Source organism: Mustela nigripes, chromosome 9, assembly GCF_022355385.1.
Source record: "Mustela nigripes isolate SB6536 chromosome 9, MUSNIG.SB6536, whole genome shotgun sequence".
Classification (NCBI taxonomy): domain Eukaryota; kingdom Metazoa; phylum Chordata; class Mammalia; order Carnivora; family Mustelidae; genus Mustela; species Mustela nigripes.
In genome coordinates, this window is record NC_081565.1 from 66,712,692 (window position 1) to 66,733,534 (window position 20,843).

The following is a 20,843-nucleotide window of genomic DNA, read 5'->3' on the forward strand; positions in this document are numbered from 1 at the left end:
ACCTGTTTCACAGTTTGAACTTCTCATTTGTCTAGTTTGATATTGAACCATTGGCTGGATCTTTTAGGCAAGACTGTCTAACCGGTAACCACTCGGTTATTACCAGCATCTGAACCTGTTTCTGCATCCTTCATTCAGTTAATGTATTTGTTTATCTGGAGCACAGACTTTAGCAAACTACTGAGAACTATTCCTGGCATTGGGGGACCCAAAGACAAATGAAACTTAATTAATCCCCTGCACTCAAGGACCTTGGAGTCTGAAAGATGTAATAAGAAAACTATTCCAAGACCTTGTAGAAGTCAAGATTTACTGTAATTTTCAGTTGTTCTTTTACAAATTAATTAATTCTGTCAAAAGAAAGAAAGTTAATCTGAGAATACATGTTTCACACTCTCACTTTTTTTTTGAAATTTTTAATTTATTTTCAGCATAACAGTATTCATTGTTTTTGCACCACACCCAGTGCTCCATGCAATCTCTGTCCTCTCCAATACCCACCACCTGGTTCCCCCAGCCCACTCCCCCCCTTCAAAACCCTCAGATTTTTTTTTTCAGAGTCCATAGTCTCTCATGGTTCACCTCTCCTTCCAATTTCCCTCAACTCCCTTCTCTCCAAACTCTCACTTCTAATAATGCATTTACTTGGTAAGAGTACATAAATGATACTTTGAATAATCCTTTCCTGAATCCTTATGACATGCTGGAGAGCATCAAAAAGGAGGGCAAAGGAGACCTGGAAAGTGCTTTCCTGAACCTGTTCCAGAGCATTCAGAGCAAGCCCTTAAACTTTGCTGACCAACTGTATGATTCCAAGAATGGCAAGGGGACTCGTGATAAAGTCCTAATTAAGACTTAAAAAAATTTTTTTTAAAGTTATCTCTGCACCAAACGTGGGGCTCAAACTCCTGACCCCGAGATCAGGAGTCACGTGCTCTACTGACTGAGCCAGCCAGGTGCCCCGATAAAGTCCTGATTAGAGTCCTGGTATCTCTCACAGTGAAATGGATGTGTTGAAAATTAGGTCTGAGTTCAAGAGAAAGTATGGCAAGTTCTTGTACTACTGTACCCAGCAAGACACTTAAGGCAGCTGCCTGCAGGCTGTACCTGTGTGGTGGGGATGACTGAGGCCCAGGATGGTATGAGCATCCAGAGGTGGTGCTCCTTTGTTCCAGAAAATGGCATGTGACCAACAGTCCTGTGTGCCCCTCCCTTCGAGGATGATGTTGTTAGCATTGCCCCCTCCTTATGTTCATTTCAGTTGCCTGAGCATGGCCTGCCTCTTGTGTCTAGTGTCTCCTATTAGCCAAAGAAATGAACATTCCAGGGAGTTGAAAGTGAAATCTTAATGTGAAACACTTTGCCTTTTGTGTCCTGTATCATAAACAGTTGAAGAAACTGAATTTTTTCTTTATTAAAAAAAATAATAAAATCAGGAAACTGTGCTGGTCAGGAGGCCATGGTAGTCAGGATTGTCCTTCTGTATAGCTGTAGATCCACAGTGGACCAGTACCTGTTGTGGTCTGCACCAGCCCTGCGTATTGGCTTCTTTCTTTATACCCTGTAAGATCTGTGAAATAATTTTCAGGTCTCAGGGAATTCCTTCATAAAAATTAGAACATTTACAGCTGTGATATTAGTGTAAAGAGAAAGTTTTAGATACAATAATTGTTTTTTGGTCACCTATTCATTGGTGAACGAGGTATCTTCTCTCTTAAATAGTGTGACATAGCTGCTACCTGACATTGACCAGATGATATTAACAACAGTTCATTAGTCATATATTCACAGCGGGGGAGTGGAGGATACCACATGTCTCATGGGGGTTGCACTTGGGAATAGAGTGAACCAGTCACAGAGGCCTTGGCAGGCTTTGTAATAACAAAAGGATGAAGTAAGAAGGACTGTTGCCCTCATGGGAGGATATGACTAGTTTGAATAATGCTCAGGCCTGACAGCTTGACTGAGTGGAGTGCAGCTGGTTCAGCTAGTTAGCTGGGTGAAGTCTTTTGTGCTAGGTGGGAATACATATGCCTTTGGGGCACTGTGAGGCTCAAAGCTGGTGGGACAGCATTTGAAATTTTAGGTCTGTGTGATAGTTCTCCAGTAATGATTGTTAATGCCCTTTTGAAAGAGAACTGCCAAACTGTGCATTTGTTTATTTTGGCCATTTGATTAGTCTACTCTTTCATGTGAATCTCTATTCCCATAAAGGATATAAGCTCTAATGTGAGTTAATAATGCAGGTAGGGGAAGCAGGTTTTCCATTTCTGAAAATTCCCACTTTATTTTTTACTTTATTTAAGTAGGTCTAGGAGTCTTACCACAGATTTTTACTATACAAGATATTAATAAATTATGGCTTAGGTATATGATATATATATATAAGAGTAGTTTTATTTTTCTTTATTTGAAGCACACCCAAAAAACTTTTAATGAACCTTACATGAGAAGCAGATAGGTGGTCAAACTTATCTTACCATTCTGGGAACTAATGTTTTTTCCTTTTCATGATTTTTAAAACCTCATATGGTAAATATAATTTATTTTTTGAAAGGGTAAAATTTATGGCCTAGTGCTATATACTTTATTTATTTATTTATGAAGATTTTACTTATTTGACAGATAGAGAATACAGGCAGGGAGAGTGGGAGAGGGAGAAGCAGGCTCCCCACCGAGCAGGGGGCCGATGATGCAGGGCTCAATCCCAGGACCCTGGGATCACGACCTGATCTGAAGGCAGGTGCTTATGACTGAGCCACCCAGGCACCCCAGTAAATTTCTATTAAATAACTGACTTCAGCTAAAATGGGATTCAGTTTTTTTTTTTTTAAAGATTTTATTTATTTATTTGACAGAGAGAGATCACAAGTAGGCAGAGAGGCAGGCAGAGAGAGAGAGAGAGAGAGGAGGAAGCAGGCTCCCTGCTGAGCAGAGAGCCCGATGCGGGACTCGATCCCAGGACCGTGAGATCATGACCTGAGCCGAAGGCAGCGGCTTAACCCACTGTGCCACCCAGGCGCCCGGGATTCAGTTTTTTTAAAGATAGGCTTGGAGTACCTGGGTGACTCAGTTGGTTAAGCATCTGCCTTTGGCTTAGATAGTGAGGTCCTGGGAATGAACCCTGTGTCAGGCTCCGTGCTCAACAGAGAGTCTGCTTCTCCTTCTTTCTCTGCCTCTCCCTGCTGCTCATGCTCTCTCTCTCTCAAAATAAATGAATAAAATCTTAAAAAAATAAAGATAGGCTTTATGGGCTTAATTTAAATAAATAATGTAAGCCAATTTTAATAATTTTTCTATTGTGGTAAAACGTATCTAACATTGGAGCACCTGGGTGGCTCAGTTGATTAAGCATCTGTCTTAGGCTCCAGTCATGATCCCAGAGTGCTGGGATTGAGCCCTGTGGTGGGCTCTGTGCTCCTCAGGAAGCCTGCTTCTCCCTCTTCCTCTGTCCACCTGCCACTCCTCCTGCTTGTGCTCTTTCTCTCTGTGTCAAATAAATAAATAAATAAAATCTTTAAAAACAACAACAAAAACATACCTAACTTAAAATTTGCCATTGTACTCATTTTTAAACCTCTGATTCAGTAGCATTAATTTTAATTACATTCACAAAGTTGTGCAGCCATAACCACGATTTCCAAAGTTTTTTCTCAGTGCAAACTTACATTCTGTAATTATTGATATACTGTGACTCCCTATTTCCCTTTTGCCTTCAGCCCTTGGTAATCTTCTAATATACCTAGAATTTGCCCATTCTAGATATTTCATATAGGTGGAAACATGTATTTGATGTTTTGTTTCTGGCTTATTTCACTATGATATAATGTTTTCAAGGTTCATATTATAGTGTATGTCAGAACTTCATTCCTTTTTATGGCCAAACAGCATTCCATTGTCTGTATATACCACATTTTGTCTGTTCATCTGTTAGTGGACACTTAAATTGTTTTTTGTCTTTGGCTATTGTGAATAATGTTTCTACCAACACTAATGTGCAATTATCTGTTTGGGTCCCTGTTTTCAGTTCTTTGGGGTATATACTTAGGAGTAGAATTCCTGGGTGTTCTATATTTAGATTTCTGAGGGAACTGCCAAACTGTTTTTTACAGTGGTTACACCATTTTATGTTCCCACCAGCAACAAGTGAGGGTTTTAGTTTATGTACATTTTCAACACTTATTTACCGTTTTAAAAATTATAGACATGCTAGTTGGTATGAAGTAATACATGTGATTTTGCTTTGCATTTCTTTAATGACTGTAATGATGTTGGGCATCTTTTCATGTGCTTTATAGGTCATTTGAATATTTTCTTTGGAGAAATGTCTGTTCAAGTTTCCTTTGCTCATTTTTAAAAAAGATTTTATTTATTTATTTGATAGAGAGAGCAAGGGAGCACAAACAGGGGAGCAGGAGAGGAAGAGGGAGAAGTAGGCTCTCCACCAAGCAGGGAGCCCAATGTGGGACTCTATCCCAGGACCCTGGGATCATGATCTGAGCCGATGGCAGATGCTTAACCATCTGAGCCACCTAGGTGTCCCCCTTTGCTCATTTAAAAAAAAAAAAGATTTTATTTTTAAGTAACCTCTTACTTTAAAAATTACTTTAAAAATTACTTAAAAAAAGTAATCTTTTTTTAATAAAAAAGATTTTATTTTAAGTAACCATGGCGCTTGAACTCAGAATCCTGAATTGTGTGCTCTACCAACTGAGTCAGCCAGGTGCCCCTCAAGTCCTTTGCTCATTTTTAAAGTGAATTATCTTTTGGTTGTTGAATTGTAGGAATTCTTTATATATTTGGCTATTAAACTCTTATCAGATAAATGATTTGCAAATATTTTCTTCCATTCTGTTTGTTTTTCACTTTCTTGATAATGCCCTTTTGATGCATAAAAGTTTTTAATTTTGAAGCCCACTTCGTCTTCTTTTTTCTTGCTTGTGTTTTTGTTGCCGTCACTGAGAATCTCTTTCCAAATCCAAGATTTACCTCTATGTTTTCTAAGTTTTAGCACTGATATTTGGGTCATTGATCCATTTTCAGTTAATTTTTATAGCATGGTTTTGAGTACCAGCTTCATTCTGTTACATGTGGAAATCCATTTGTCCCAGCAGCAGAAGGGACTACAGGCATACCTCATTTTAGTATGCTTCACTTTGTTACATTTTGCAGATATGGGTGTTTTTTACAAATTGAAATTTTGTGGCAATGCTGCATCTGGCAACACTGTTGGTACCTTTTTTCAACAGCATTTGCTCACTTTGTATGAGCACTTTGTATGTTACATTTTGGTAATTCTCACATTATTTCAGGCTTTTTCATTATTTGTTATGGTGATCTGTGATCAGTGATAATGACTTGATGAAAGCTTAGAGGATGGTTAACACTTTTTAACAATAAAGTACTTGTTAATTAAGGTAGGCATATTGTTATTTTTAGACATTACGCTATTACACACTTAATAGATTGTCAGTATAGTGAAGACATAACTTTTATATGCACTGGAAACTAAAAAAGTCATTTCACTTACTTTGTTGTGATAATTGCTTCATTACAGTGGTCTGTAACTGAACTTGCAGTATCTCTGAGGTATGCTAGTATTCTTTCTCAATTGAGTAGACTTGGTACCCTTGCCAAAAATCACCTGCTATCGATGTGTGCATTTATTTCTAGACTTTAATGTACATTCTGTTGATCTGCTTTTCTGTTTTTTTTTTTTTTTGCCAATACCACTCTAAGTTGATTCTAATTAATTTTTTTTACAATGTGAACATTAACAGTGTCAAATAGCAAAGCTACAAAAAGCCATAAATACTATTAATAAAAATAGAGCCTAAGACATAATTTATACCAGAAAATGGAAGAAACACAATCTTTTTTTTTTTTCCTTTACTAACTTCATGAGGTTCAAATATAGGTCCAGAAGTTCCAAATGATTATGTGTTGATTTTTTGTGAAAAGTCTTTATACAGTAAAATAGGTTTTTTTTTTTTTTAAGATTAAAAAATTTTTTTTTATTTATTTGACATAGAGAGACACAGCGAGAGAGGGAACACAAGCAGGGGCAGAGGAAGAGGGAGAAGCAGGCTTCCCACTGAGCAGGGAGCCCAAGCTGGGGTTCCATCCCAGGACCTGGGGATCATGACCTGAGCTGAAGATGGATACTCAGTGATGAGCCATCCAGGTGCCCCCAAATAGTTATTTTTTAAAACTGAAAGAATGAAGTTTATCTCTCATATTAAACTTTTGTTTTCTTTTGAATGTTTTCTTTTCTGTGTTGAACTTGAAATAACCGTTCACCGATTTCATTTTCAATTGACATAAGATGATTTCTTCCTTGCTCTTGATGCTTCTTAAAAAACAAAAATATTTCTTACATAAGAGAACTTCTGGCCTCATTAAGGTCTCTGTAATTGGGTGGCTTTCCCTTTTCTGTTCAGTAATTTCTGCTAACTATATAACTTGTTACCTCAGCCTTTTCCCTGTAATTTTTTTTTTTAACAAAAGGTTTAAAGTATCTTTAACCATGTTTGTTTTGAGTATCTTTAACTTGTCAGAAGACAGTAATTATATTTACATGCTTTCTAAATATTCCTGGAGCCATGCTGCACTTGAAAAGTGGTTTTCCACAGCCCATGTAAAACAGAATATGACAATTAAAATTGTCAGCCCATGTATCAGCCCATTGATAGGTTTTTTTTTTTTTGAGATTTTTATTTATTTATTTGAAAGAGAGAGCATGAAAAAGGCAGGAAGGGAGAGGGGCAGAGGGCGAGGGAGAAGCAGACTCCCTGCTGAGCAGGGAGCCCCATGCAGGGCTCAGTCCCAGGACGGTGGGATCGTGACCTGAGCCAAAGGCAGATGCTTAACTGACTGAGCCACCCAGGCATACAGTTTTCACTGTAAAGATGAGGCTTTGTGTTTATGTCTCCTGTTTTGCTCATTTAGTGAAATGATTCACAGTATACAATTCTTCATTGCTAATCTTACTGGATTAGGGAAGGTAACTTGAAAGGGAGAAACTGGTGTTCATCAGTCTACCATCCTACCCCTGTGCCACGCAGCCTCCAACTTTGAAGGCAGACTCTAACCAAATGAACATGGTCCTACTGTGCACTGTCACATATGGCTGTTTTTTTTTTTTTAAAGCTTTATTTATTTGAGAGAGAGTGAGATCAACTAAGCAGGAGTGGGAGGGAGGAGGAGCAGAGAGAGAGGGAGAAGCAGACTCCTCACTGAGTAAGGAGCCTGACATGGGACTCAGTCCCAGGACCCTGGGATCATGACCTGAGCCGAAGGCAGATGCTTAACCAACTGAGCCATCCAGATATTTCCTATATGGCTGATTTCTACACAATCATTAGTTACTGTGAATGCTGCCATTGCTTGGTGCGCAAAAGTGAGAAAGAAATATTCACTCCACGGTGAGCTCTCAAAGAATTCTAGCAACAGGGGCACCTGAGTGGCTCAGTGGGTTGGGCCTCTGCCTTCGGCTCAGGTCATGATCTCAGTGTCCTTGGTTCGAGCCCCACATCGGGTTCTCTGTTTGGTGGGGACCCTGCTTCCCTCTCTCTCTCTGCCTGCCTCTCTGCCTACTTGTGATCTCTGTCAAATAAATAAACAAAATCTTAAAAAAAAAAAAAAGAATTCTAGCTACAGCTTATGAGAAATGCTGGACTAGACTCTGGGACCTCTGCATACATTGCTGTCTAAGAACCAATTGTGTGTGTCTGTGTTAGCCTTAGTCAGGCATACTTTCAGGCTTTTAAGTATCTTTCAAATGATGAGATTGAAATCGGTGGATTTAAGTCACATCTGGAACTCTAGCTGCAGGGGAGTCTGGGAAATGCTTTTTTTTTTTTTTTTAAAGATTTTATTTTATTTTATTTTATTTGACAGAGAGAGATCACAGGTAGGTAGAGAGGCTGGCAGAGAGAGAGAGAGGGAAGCAGGCTCCCTGCTGAGCAGAGAGCCCGATGTGGGACTCGATCCCAGGACTCTGAGATCATGACCTGAGCCGAAGGCAGCGGCTTAACCCACTGAGCCACCCAGGCGCCCTGGGAAATGCTTTTTAAAAAAAATTTTTTTTTTTAAAGATTTTATTTATTTGACAGACAGAGACCACAAGTAGGCAGAGAGGTAGGCAGAGAGAGAGAGAGAGAGAGAGAGGAGGAAGCAGGCTCCCCGCCAAGCAGAGAGCCCGATGCGGGGCTCGATCCCAGGACCTGGAGATCATGACCAGAGCCGAAGGCAGAGGCTTAACACACTGAGCCACCCAGGCGCCCCTAAAAAATTTTTTTTTATATTTTTATTTTTTTAAGCTTTCAACTTCTTATAGTACAGGAAGATACAACTAGATGGAAATTGGGATATATATTGTATGCCAGTACACCGTATTTGCCATATTGTTAGATATTTTTTTTTAAATGAAGACTGTTTTGCCCATTTGTGTAGTAAAATTTTCTTAAAGCAAGTCTTTAAAATGTTGGTTTGTTCATTCAGAATTTTTTAGCACCTGCCGCGTGCTTGCTCTATTTTAGATACATTAGAGGCATTTAAAGCAAAGCAGATTTCTGCCCTCATGGAGCTTTAATTCTAGCAGGGAGATACAGATAATAAGCAATGCACAGAGTTAAATAAATGGTCTAGCGTACAAGTTGTATAAAATGACTGACATATTGACCAGTGAGATACTAGATATTAAACCGTGTGATTTCTTATTTGGATATATCAAGAACCTTGGGTTGCTACTACTTTTTCCTCAAAACCTTGAGGAAATGAAGGAACCCCTTGTGGTTGCTTTTGTCATTATCAGTGGTGATAAGCTGGTAAGGGTATGGGATGAATTTGATTACAGGATTGATATATGTGATGTAATGGGGCATCCATTGAGTATTCAGAAGTTTATAGAACTGACCTGATTGTTCCCTTAAAAGTTGTTTTGACACAGGTTCATATGTAATCAGTTATTGAATAGTTCAGTTTTCAAAGTGTTCAGTTATTTTTGAATCATCTTGTGTTAGAAGGTGGTAAGTGCTCTGGAAAAAGACAGTAGATTCAGGCGAGGGCTGTGGGTATGCTGGAGTGTGGAGGTAGTTTACAGAATTAAATAGGATGGTTGGAGTGGGGTTTATTGAAAAAGTAATACTCAAGCAAAGGAAGTTTGGAAGTTACTCAGGCATTAGGATATCTGGCAGAACGTTTCAGGTAGAGGAAATAGCTTGGGCAAGGTAAGGATTGGAGGAAAGCAAGAAGGCACAGCCAGTATGTCAAGAGCAGTGTGAGTGAGGAGAGCTGTAGGTAGGAGATGAGGTCAGGGAAGGAAGGCTGAGGGTGTTCCCTAAGGCCCTTAATACCCCTGAAATGGACACATCTCAGGACTTTGAGCAGAGTGGTGACAAGAATTACCGAAGGTTTTTTGTTGCTGTTGTTTTTCTTTCTTTCCCCCTAGGGGTTTAAAAGAATCAGTCAGGATGTTTTATGAGAATAGACTGGAGAAGGCCAAAGGTGGAAGGGAGATTAATTAGAATGGTTGATTTGCCTATGGTAGTAGTTATGGTGAAGTGATCAGATTCTGGATATATTTCGAAAGTAGAATTATCAGGATTTGCTGATGGATTGGATGTTGGATGTAAGACAGTGAAGGAGGAGGTTAAGGTTTTGGACTAAGAACTGGAGAGAGAATTCTCTTTATAATTGGAAAAGCTGAAGTGAGAGCACACTGAGTAGGGAAGGGCAGATCAGGGATCAGTATTGGATATGCTGAGTTTGTAGTATTATTAGAGACCCACGTGGAGATGTTGAACATTTATGAGACCTGATGAGATCACTAAGAAAGGGATTGGAGTTAGAAAAGGACAGGAAAGAGCTGAGCTTGGGGCATCCAGTGAAGGAAACTTAGATAACACGGCCAAATGGGGAAAGTATTTCCAAGAAAAGGGAGTGACCAGTTCTATCAAATGTGGCTGTTAAGACAAGTAAGATGAGGACTAAGAACTGACAGTTGAATTCAGGAATTGGAGGTCCCTGGGACTGACAAGTGGGGTGGGGAGAACCCGACTGGAGTGTGTTTAGGAGAGGAGGGGAAGAAGGGACTTGTTAACAAGTGTGGGTAAACAATACTTTGCTTTTGGGAGGGAAGAGAAATGGGACAGAAGCTGGATTTAGGAAGTGGAGCATAGAGAGTTCATTTTTTTTCCTTCAAGACAGGGAAATAGCAACATGATTTTATGATGATGAAAATGACTCAATTAAGGGGCTTATACCTAAACTTCATGGTCAGTTTTTATAGTTATGCCCTTGTATGCAGTCTCAGTTTCTTTGCCTCTTTCTTGCTTTGCCACAAACTTGGTGAAATGCAGCACTTCTTCCAGGTGCCTGTTCTCTGAATTACACAATGCTGTAACAAACACAGACTTTGAAAATAGAAAGTTTTTGTGTTCTCTGGGACCACTCTGGCCTTAGGCTATAAAAAGTGACCACAAGGGCAAAACTGGCTTAGCTCTAGGATGATGGGGTTGAGAGCTGGCCTTCTTCCTGGGGGACTCTTTAGTCCCAGAAAGCAGAATTCTTTGAGGTTATCAGTTTCTTTAGTGGAGATGATTTGTCAGAAATTCTAGGACTGGCTGTTGAACATTTCCCACAATGATGAGGTATGGGGTATTGAGGATGTAGGAGGTTATTTGGAATTACTGAGTTTTCATTAGCTGTTGAGCAGTCTCTTCCTGCCTTGTGATTGGCATCTCCAAGTCCTTGGCTTCCAAGTTTCCTGAGTTCTTCTGGACAGGGTACCCCCTCACAACTTTAGTTTTTCTTTTTGTCACTGTGGGCTTAAACATATCTTAATTTCTCTTTATTGCTTTGCTGTTTATTTTATTCTAATCCTGGGAGGGAGAGGACAGGAATGCCTGTTGTTTGACTGTATTTTGTTTTGAATTGGAAGTTTGAATAATTTCTTAACTGTTGAAATAGAATTGGTTGTGATTTAAGTTAACCAGCATTAACCTTTCCAACTCTATCAGCTTTAATAAGAGTCACACTAAGCTTTTCATGAGAGGTGCTATTAATGTACTTTTAGAGAAAGTACTACCACCCAGCAAGTAGAAGTAACTTAATTAACCTTACATTTATGGCTGCAGTAGTGCTTTTGAAATCACAGGACTTTTTTTTCCCCCCCTCCTTTGGATTTTTGATTCTTAATTTGGAGATAGGAAAAAATTACTTTGACTTTGTAATCTTTTCTTAAGTCAGTTAAAAGAAAGAATAGTCAGCAGTTTTAAATTTCTTGCCAGCCTAAAAAATAGTCCATGACGACCCATGGATCAGATCTGATCTACTTCTTGTTTTTGTAATTTTTGTACACAATCCTAAATACATGTTTCTTTTTTATGATTGAATTAATGAAAAAAACTGAAAAAAAATCACATATATTTTACTGAAATCATGTGTGTTTTACTGAAAGTTCTTTGTTAATTGAAGAAAAACATCCAGAATACCTCTAGTTTTAAAATCTACTACATTCTTTTGTATATTTGTTTCCCTTTAAATAGCTTTACTAAATAGTGCATAAATATGTGAGAAACTTGTTGAACTGGCTGTCATTGTTTTACTGTCTAGTGATGCCACAAAATTCTGCTTCAATAAGCAGTGATATGTAAAATTAAAAGATGTCCAGAATCTTTTGTTTGTTTGTTTTTTGTTTGTTTGTTTGTTTTTCTTTTTTTAGGGGGTGAATGGTTGCAAAATAAATCTGAAAAGTTGTAAAGATTCTGTGAATGATGTGTACCTTCTTTTTTTTTTTTTTTTTAAGATTTTATTTATTTATTTGACACAGAGACAGAGAGATCACAAGTAGGCAGAGAGGCAGGCAGAGAGAAAGGGGGAAGCAGGCTCCCTGTTGAGCAGAGCGCCTAATGTGGAGATCGATCTCAGGACCCTGAGATCATGACCTGAGCTGAAGGCAGAGGCTTAACCTACTGAACCACTCAGGTGCCCCAATATGTACTTTCTAATAACAAAACTGGTATTGATTGAAGGAAAATATGTATTTTTTTTTTAAAGATTTTATTTATTTATTTGACAGAGGGAGAGAGATCACAAGTAGGCAGAGAGGCAGGCAGAGAGAGAGAGAGGAAGAAGCAGGCTCCCTGCAGAGCAGAGAGCCCTACGTGGGGCTCGATCCCAGGATCCTGGGATCATGACCTGAGCTGAAGGCAGAGGCTCAACCCACTGAGCCACCCAGGTGCCCTGAAGGAAAATATGTATTAAGTATATTAAATGAGATGACATTATAGGTGGTTTTTTACTGTGTACATAGTTTGTTATTAAAAATTGTTCTTACATAGAAATAATCTTACACACTTACCAGTATTTGACCACTGTGTGAATAGTGGACACTAAGTACAATGCTATAGTTTGAGTATAGGACTATAAGAACAGGAAAAGATAATGTGAATTGTCTTAAAAGAAATCTTAACACTAGATCATAGATTGTTGTGTTAGGTTTTTTCATTTTTGTAGCTCTAGGATTTTGATAATATTTTACTGACTGGTTTTAAAGTTTTTTTTTTTTTTTTTTTTAATTTATTTATTTGACAGAGAGAGATCACAGGTAGGCAGAGAGGCAGGCAGAGAGTGAGAGGAAGAAGCAGGCTCCCCGCTGAGCAGAGAGCCCGATGTGGGACTCGATCCCAGGACCCTGAGATCATGACCTGAGCCGAAGGCAGCGGCTTAACCCACTGAGCCACCCAGGCGCCCACTGACTGGTTTTAGATCATGTAATAGTCACACATTTTTGCATTTTTTAAAAGATTTTATTTATTTGGTAGAGATGACAAGTAGGCAGAGAAGCAGGCAGAGAGAAAGAGGGGGAAACAGCTTCCGACTGAGCAGAGAGCCCGATGTGGCACTTGATCTGAGGACCCTGGGATCATGACCTGAAATGAAGGCAGAGGCTTAAACCCACTGAGCCATCTAGGCGCCCCCATTTTTGCATTTTGAAGTAACTTGCCAGAAGCACATAAAACTCAAACATTCTCCTTTGGTTTCCAGTTTCCCATAATAACTTTAAGTGGTATGGTTTTTGTGATGTCTAATATATACAAACTATTGTGTATTTAATACAACTAACATTTTTTCTTTTAGATTATCTGCAATGTTGAAATGAAGTAACTCAAGATGAGCAAGTTAAAAGTGATATCAGAGAAAAGGTACTGTAATTCTAAATACCAGTATGTATCAGTTATGGAAATATTACATGAAGTGGTTATTTGAAACTCTTTATTTGAATTTATTATATTTATGTTTAAATAATTGTGTGTTGTATTTGTATTTTACAATTAATATTTATTAATGTTTAACTTTTCAGTTAAAGCAGGAGTTAGCAAATGACGACCCATGGATCAGATCTGATCTCCTTCTTGTTTTTGGATGGCTCATGAAATAAGAAGAGTTTTTAACATTTCTAAATGGTTGGGGGAAAAATTAAAAAGAATATTTATATGAAATTGAAATTTCTGTATATATAAATTAAGTTTTGGAACACAGCTGTGCTTTGTGTATTGTCTGGACACTTGCTCTACAGTGGCAAAGTTGAGTAGTAATGACAAAGACTATATGGCATATGGTGCTTAAAATATATTCTGTCTGGCTCTTTCCCTCAGACTTTTAACTAACCCCTCAGTTAAAGTATTATTTCTATTAAAGTTCTTACGTACCAAGAAATTGTCCTTAGCAAAGTTTTACTGTGGACTCTTTCAGTTAAAAGTCAGACAAACTGATTGATTCTGTTTTGGAATTTTTTTAGCTAGATTGCTTTAACTCTGTTAAGTCTCTGTTTTCTCATCTATATAATGAGTGAAATACTAATGCTATCATTTTCAACTTGTGATGATTAAACAGTGTCTAGCAGGCTCAGTAAATGACAGCTTATTAATATTGATGATAATCAGTTTTTGCTTTGTAGCATTGTATGTTATATTTATATTTTACAACTTTGTGTTTTCAGGTATGGTTTGACTCTGTTTTATAATGAGAAATATATACACAGTTTAGATCAAGATTTGTTCCTTAAACTGTTAGGGTTTCCAGTTATTAACTATGTAATACAGTAGAACATATTTCATTGTTAAGTATTTTTGTAATTTCTATAGGAAAGGATTAGGTAGTGATTGTGTTTTATTTATTTTTTAATTAAAAAAAGATTTTATTTATTTTGAGAGAGGGCAAGAGCAGGGCAGGGAAGTAGGGGATGCGGGGAGGGGGAGAGGGAGAAGCAGACTCCTTGCTGAGCAGGGAGCATAACGTGGGACTCTATCCCAGGATCCTGGGATCACCTGAGCCAAAGGCAAGTGCTTTACCAACTGAGCCACCCAGGTGCCCCAGTTTTTAAAATTTTTATTTTTTAAAGACTTCATTTATTTACTTATTTTAGAGAAGAGAGTGTGTGTGCACACTGAGGAGTGAGGGTAGGAGCAGAGGGAGAGAATCATTGTCTTTTTTTTTTTTTTTTTTTAAAGATTTTATTTATTTATTTGACAGACAGAGATCACAAGTAGGCAGAGATGCAGACAGAGAGAAAGGAAGGGAAGCAGGCTCCCTCTGAGCAGAGAGCCCAGCACGGGGCTTGTTCCCAGGATTCTGGGATCATGACCTAGCCGAAGGCAGAGGCTTTAACCCACTGAGCCACCCAGGCACCCCAACATCATTCAGTCTTGAGTACAGCATATTCTTTTTTTATGACCTTTCTTTAACTTTTTTTTTTTTTTTTTTTTTTTAAGCAATGCTTTGTAGTTTTCAGTGTACTGGTCTTTCAGGTTGTTTGTTAGATTTATTTCTTTTTCCCATGAAAATAACAGCTCTTTGTGTCTCCTCAATGGTTTTTGAGTGTAATATTAAGCTAAAAATGAGAAATGTGATATATAGGGTGGCCATACGCCTGATTGAAACTTGTTACTCTGAAAGATAGAACAGATACCAGGGGAAAGCAGTTAGCCACAAACACGTACCTACAGTTCCTGTAGAACAAGACCAGAGAAGTTACGAAAATAATGAATATAAAATAATTAGCATTTAATTAACTTTGGTAAAGGAATTTAAAGGATAATGGCTAGTTATTGCTGATGCTAGTATAAATTTAGGCAGTTTAAAATTTTAGCAAGTTTTTTCTGGTTGTCTATAACAAGTCACTTGGTAGTGTTGAACTAGAATTTATTGTTAAAGAAGTCTTTTATGCATTTAATTATAAGAAGTAGAGAACTAGTTACTCTTCTCTTCCAGTTATAAGAATATTGTTTCAAATTTACATATTTAAATATTTAACTTTCTACAAAAGAATGATAATGAAATTTCTATTTTTCATTGTCCTTTGATTTATGGTGGAAGAAAATAAAGTTATGTGTTCAGAATTTGGAAAGAAACAGTAAAAATAAAAATAAAGCAAAAGTAATAAAAGGTTAAAAAAGGCCTATAAATGAGGATCAGATGTTTCTGAAAGATAATGTGCATTTTGGAAATAAAACCATACTGTTAGAAATTAAATCTTAGTTTCTGTGAGTCATGTTTAAGTCTAAAACCGTAGTATATTTCTGTGAATTTTTTTTTCTGTGAGATGTTTTTATTTATTCTTTTTTTTTATGAGGACAGCTCTCTGTTACCTGCAATTTAAGGTAAAAAAGGTGGTAACATTGATTTATAATATGAAGGTAGATTGCATAACACTTGCACTTACTTGGGCAATTATTTGTTGCAAAGATAGTATCTGCACATCATTGGGACTTTGGTAATATCCAAGAACATTTATGCTTTCAGAAAAATAGGTAAGACTGAGAGTAAACTCAAACATCAAGTAGTAGGAGACTACTACAATGAAACAAATATTTGAGTGATACTGTCTTTAAACTACTATTTGAAAGTTAACTTGATTTGATGTATTTCATACTGATCATATTTTTAATTTGATGATTTTCTCACTATATGGTAATTAACAATCATAAATCTCTGAAGTTTGGTCTCATTTTGATTCATCTAAAAGCAGGGTAAGTAAGGAAGATACATCCTTTTCTGAGTTGTGTTATTTAAAAATTTTCTCAGTGTAGTTCAGATTGTCCTTTGAATAGCCGTATAGCTTTACCCCACCCTCAAAATTTCCAAAGTCTAAAAATTATTCAGAAGGTAGAGCTGCCCTCTGGTGTTCACCCTAGATTCTTTCAACATTAGTGTCAACAGCCTTACTGTTTTAGAGCTGAGTTGGTGTGGCTTAAGATATTTTGTTCAGTTTTCATTCTGTAGATTAAAAAAGTAGAAATAGAGAGGGAAATTGATTTGCCTATGTTCTCAATTTCCATTTATTTGCCTCCCTTGAAAAAATCCATCCATCTGTTCATCTATCCATCATTTGAAATAGCATGATTCTTAGAAAGGAATCACTTCAATGAAAGGTTTTTTCCTTTTCTTTTTTTTAAAATATGTAATGTAATTTAAAATTTTAATAGTTACTGATAAATTCTTAGTTGGGGATAGAATTGACTGTGTGTTACTTATGCTTAGTGTGTCTTGTATGTTTGTGAATTTTTTGAATAGCAGATGTTTATTAACTACTGAAAAACAGTGAGATGATCTTTAAGAAAAATGTGAATTGAAGAAAATTTAAGAAGCACTCCATTATTAAATATCAGAATTTTGGTTTTCTTGGGGCACCTGGGTGGCTCAGTGGGTTAAAGTCTCTGCCTTTGGCTCAGGTCATGATCCCAGGGTCCTGGAATCGAGCCCTGCATTGGGCTCCCTGCTCAGCGGGGAGCCTGCTTCCCCTTCCCCCATCCCTGCCTGCCTCTCTGCCTACTTGTGATCTCTGTCAAATGAATAAATTAAAAAAAATTTTTTTTGGTTTTCTTAATGCAAATTTCTCTTAAGTTTGGGTTATAGAATTGTTTTTTTTTTTTTTTAAAGATTTTAATTATTTATTTGACAGAGATCACAAGTAGACAGAGAGGCAGGCAGAGAGAGAGGAGAAAGCAGGCTCCCCGCTGAGCAGAGAGCCTGATGCAGGGCTCGATCCCAGGACCCTGGGATCATGACCTGAGCCAAAGGCAGAGGCTTTAACCCACTGAGCCACCCAGGCGCCCCAGGTTATAGAATTGTTTTTAAAGATGTACTTTGTTCCTTAGTTTTCAAACTGTGCTCTCTTAATATCATTTCTCACCAAAAAGAACCAGGACTCTTTGGAGAAAGGGCTGATTCTAGGTCAGGAGCACAAAATGTGCAAGATAAACCTAGAGGAATAGTTCTCACATATTTTAGCCCAGAACCTCTTGGTGCTCTCTTAAAGAGATGAATGCTCCAGAAAGTTTTTGTTGATGTGAAGTATCTATTGATATTTTGCATTGTTATATATTAAAACTGAGAAATTAAAACCATTTTTTTTAAAGATTTATATATTTTTAGAGAGAGTACCTGTGCATGTGGAGGCTGAGGGAGGGGAGCAAAGGGAGAGGGAGAGAGAAACTTAAGCAGATGCCGTCCTGAGTGAAGAGCCTGATGAGGAGATCCATCTCATGGCCCTGAGATTATGACCTGAGCTGGAACCAAGAGTTTGACACTTAACTGCCTTTTGTCACCCACAGCCTCTATTTATTCACTTAAAAATAACAATAAACCAATTGTATAACAATGTTTTAGAAATAACTATATTTTCAACTGTGGAAGACTAGAATTATTATTATTATTATTTTTAAATTTTTTATTTTTTATAAACATATATTTTTATCCCCAGGGGTACAGGTCTGTGAATCACCAGGTTTACACACTTCACAGCACTCACCAAAGCACATACCCTCCCCAATGTCCATAACCCCACCTCCTTCTCCTAACCCCCCTCCCCCCAGCAACCCTCAGTTTGTTTTGTGAGATTAAGAGTCACTTATGGTTTGTCTCCCTCCCAATCCCATCTTGTTTCATTGATTCTTCTCCTACCCACTTAAGCCCCCATGTTGCATCACCACTTGGAAGACTAGAATTATTTTATTATGTTTTTGCAAATCTGATGTGTGGCATAATGGAAGATGGCTAGATTCTCTTATCTGTTTCTGAGTTTAATCTGTCTTGATCTATGTTACATGTAATATGTGCACATATTATACTTGTGTATGTAGTTTGTGCATGTGTGGTGTTCTTGTTATTATAGAATATGAAGAAAATCTGGGCTTACATAGATATGTGATTAGAAAAGGAGGAAGTACTTGAATCAAAGGCCCTTTGATGCATTAATTAATTATATTTATTTATTTGTCAGAGGGAAAGAGAGTGGGTGCAAGCAGGGGGAACAGCAGGCAGAGGGAGAAGCAGGTTCCCCACTGAGTAAGGAGCCTGATACAGAACTCGATCCCAGGACACTGGGATCATGACCTGAAACCGAACGCAGGTGCTTACCCAACTGAGCCACCTAGATATCCCAAAAGGCCATTATAGATAATTGTGGATAATTGTCGTTTGATTTATGGTGGAGGAAAATAAAGTTGTGTGTTCAGTATTTGTAGAGAAACAGTAAAAATATGATTAAAGCAAGAGTAATAATTATATATGAGGAATAGATATATATAAATGATGATACTGTTCTTTGGAAATAAAGCCGCATTGCTTGAAATTCAAATTGAAGTGGATATTCTTGCTAAGTAATAGTTTTCTTACAAGTTAATTGCAGGGTGGAATCTGAAACTATTAGTGAACTTTCTGTTCTCTGTTAAATTCTGTTGGTCTTTTTTTGCACTTTGAATAATTTTTTTCCATATTTAAGTTTGTAACATCCAGCATTGGTCATTTAGAAATAATTGATTCCATGACTAATGCAGATCTTCTGAATAGTACATTTTATTACACAGTACTGAAAAGTTACATGTATTAATATCACCATTGATTTTTATCAGGAAAAAAAAGATGTTTTTAAGTAGATTCCACACCCAACATGGAGCCCAGCGTGGGGCTCGAACTTACCATCCTGAGATCAAGACCTGAGCAGAGATCAAGAGTCAGATGCTTAACTGACTGAGTCAGGCAGGTGCCTAGAAAATTTTCTAGGGCAGCTGACAAGGCTATGATGGTAGATCCACATTTTTCGAAATTCTATTGTTTGCTCAAAAGCTAGATTTTATCATTGGCAACATATCGGTCAGTTGTTCTCTTGAAATGATATACTCACTTTGTTTACTTCTAAAAAATGTATGCCTGAATTCTCCAGTCTGAATAATCTTTGTCAATTTTTTAAAATTTCTTTTACTATTATTTTTTGACTTGTTTTTTGAAGTAACCATGTTCTGTGAAAAAAGTGGCTAGCTCAGCTTGCATTTTAAACAGTCACAGGTTTTCTTCCCTCAGGGTAACCATCGTATTTAGTGTGCAGCAGAAATGTTTAATGCACACACACAATATTAAAGAAATTCGTACTCATGGGTGAAACGGGAATTTTTTTTTTTTAAAGATTTTATTTATTTGAGAGAGAGACAGTGAGAGAGAGCACAAGTGAGGAGGTCAGAGGGAGAAGCAGACTCCCCATGGACTTGGGAGTCGGATGCGGGACTCGATCCCGGGACTCTGGGATCATGACCTGAGCTGAAGGCAGTCGTCCAGCCAACTGAGCCACCCAGGCATCCCTGGAATTTTTGTTTTTAACTGAGTTCAGGGTGGTGAAAAACATAGTGACTGGTAGTACAGTTTGGTGTCACTGTCTTGATTTGTGTCAGGGTGCTAGCCCTTTACCCACCAGTGCTTTTAGATCATCAAGGCAAATCTCAACACGGAGTCAGATAGTATTTTTATGAAAATAGACTTTGACTTTGTAGATTTTATGATAGGGTCTCAGGTACTCGACAGGGTATTATAGAATACTTTGAAGACTTTTGGCCAGTAATAGTCTTGTCATGCCTGAAAGCCAGAAACCTATCAAAGGCTAGGATCATACCAAAAGGACTCCGGAACCAACTTGGGAAGCTCCCATTTATTGATCATTGAGTGTTTATAATTGTAGTGAATAAATACCAAATGTATTTAAGTTTTTAAGTTCATACTGATGCATGAAACTAAAATATTTCATTGGTTATCTGATACAGATTTTAGGGAATAACTCATTCTTCTGGAAACTGGTAAATACAAGTAAGTTAAAAAAAAAAAAAAAAACCCAAACAACCCAGCATTTATTTTGCTTTTATTTGATGAGTTGTACCTCTGGATCATCAAATAAGAAATTTTTCTCTTTATGGAATTGTTTTAGTTAACACATGAAGAAGGAGTGGGATGGTAAGGTATCATTGTTTTTTGATCCTTAGTGGAGTAATGGATGTAGCCAATGGTGACCAGTGATTGCTTATATTACAAAAGTAAGAGAACCAGACACTATTTGTCTTGTTATGGAAGGTTATAGTACCACTTTAAAGAATTCACATCTCCAAGCCTTCATCAGATTAGGCTTTTAAATTCAACTGCCAGTTTACAGAAAATATGGAAATAAACATATTAATTATGCTGTGGATGTGTAATTGGCAAAATCCAGAATGTGGGAAACTAAAGCCCACTAATCAAGCTGCTTCAGCAGATAAATTGTGAGGGAAAAAAAAAAGTGTAATAGGAAACTTGTAGATAAAAAGACAAATACATATATAACCAAACCTCATTTGGTTTCTGATTTGTCCAGATTGTTAAAGAAAATGTGAGAGAATGAGAATGAACTAATAAATTTAAGAAAATGGAATTCAGACTAGATTTTGGTATTAGTGGATTATTGTTACTGTTTTTGGTATGGTAGTGATAGTGTAGTTATATATATTTTGAAGAGTTTTTCTATTTTGGGAAATAAAGGA

At 37.4% G+C, this 20,843-nt stretch overlaps 1 protein-coding gene across 4 annotated transcripts in view; it reads left to right on the top strand.

Annotated features, from left to right (window-relative positions):
• Positions 1–20,843, top strand: part of AGTPBP1 (ATP/GTP binding carboxypeptidase 1) — a 158,874-nt gene that overhangs the window by 13,851 nt on the left and 124,180 nt on the right. For 3 of the 4 annotated variants that reach the window (XM_059411753.1, XM_059411756.1, XM_059411754.1), the window contains exon 2: positions 13,144–13,208. In XM_059411753.1, the coding sequence (XP_059267736.1) occupies positions 13,177–13,208 (32 nt within the window). In that variant the 5' untranslated portion in view covers positions 13,144–13,176. Of the gene's footprint in view, positions 1–13,143; positions 13,209–20,843 lie in introns of those variants that run through there. The other variant, XM_059411755.1, reaches the window with a different exon arrangement.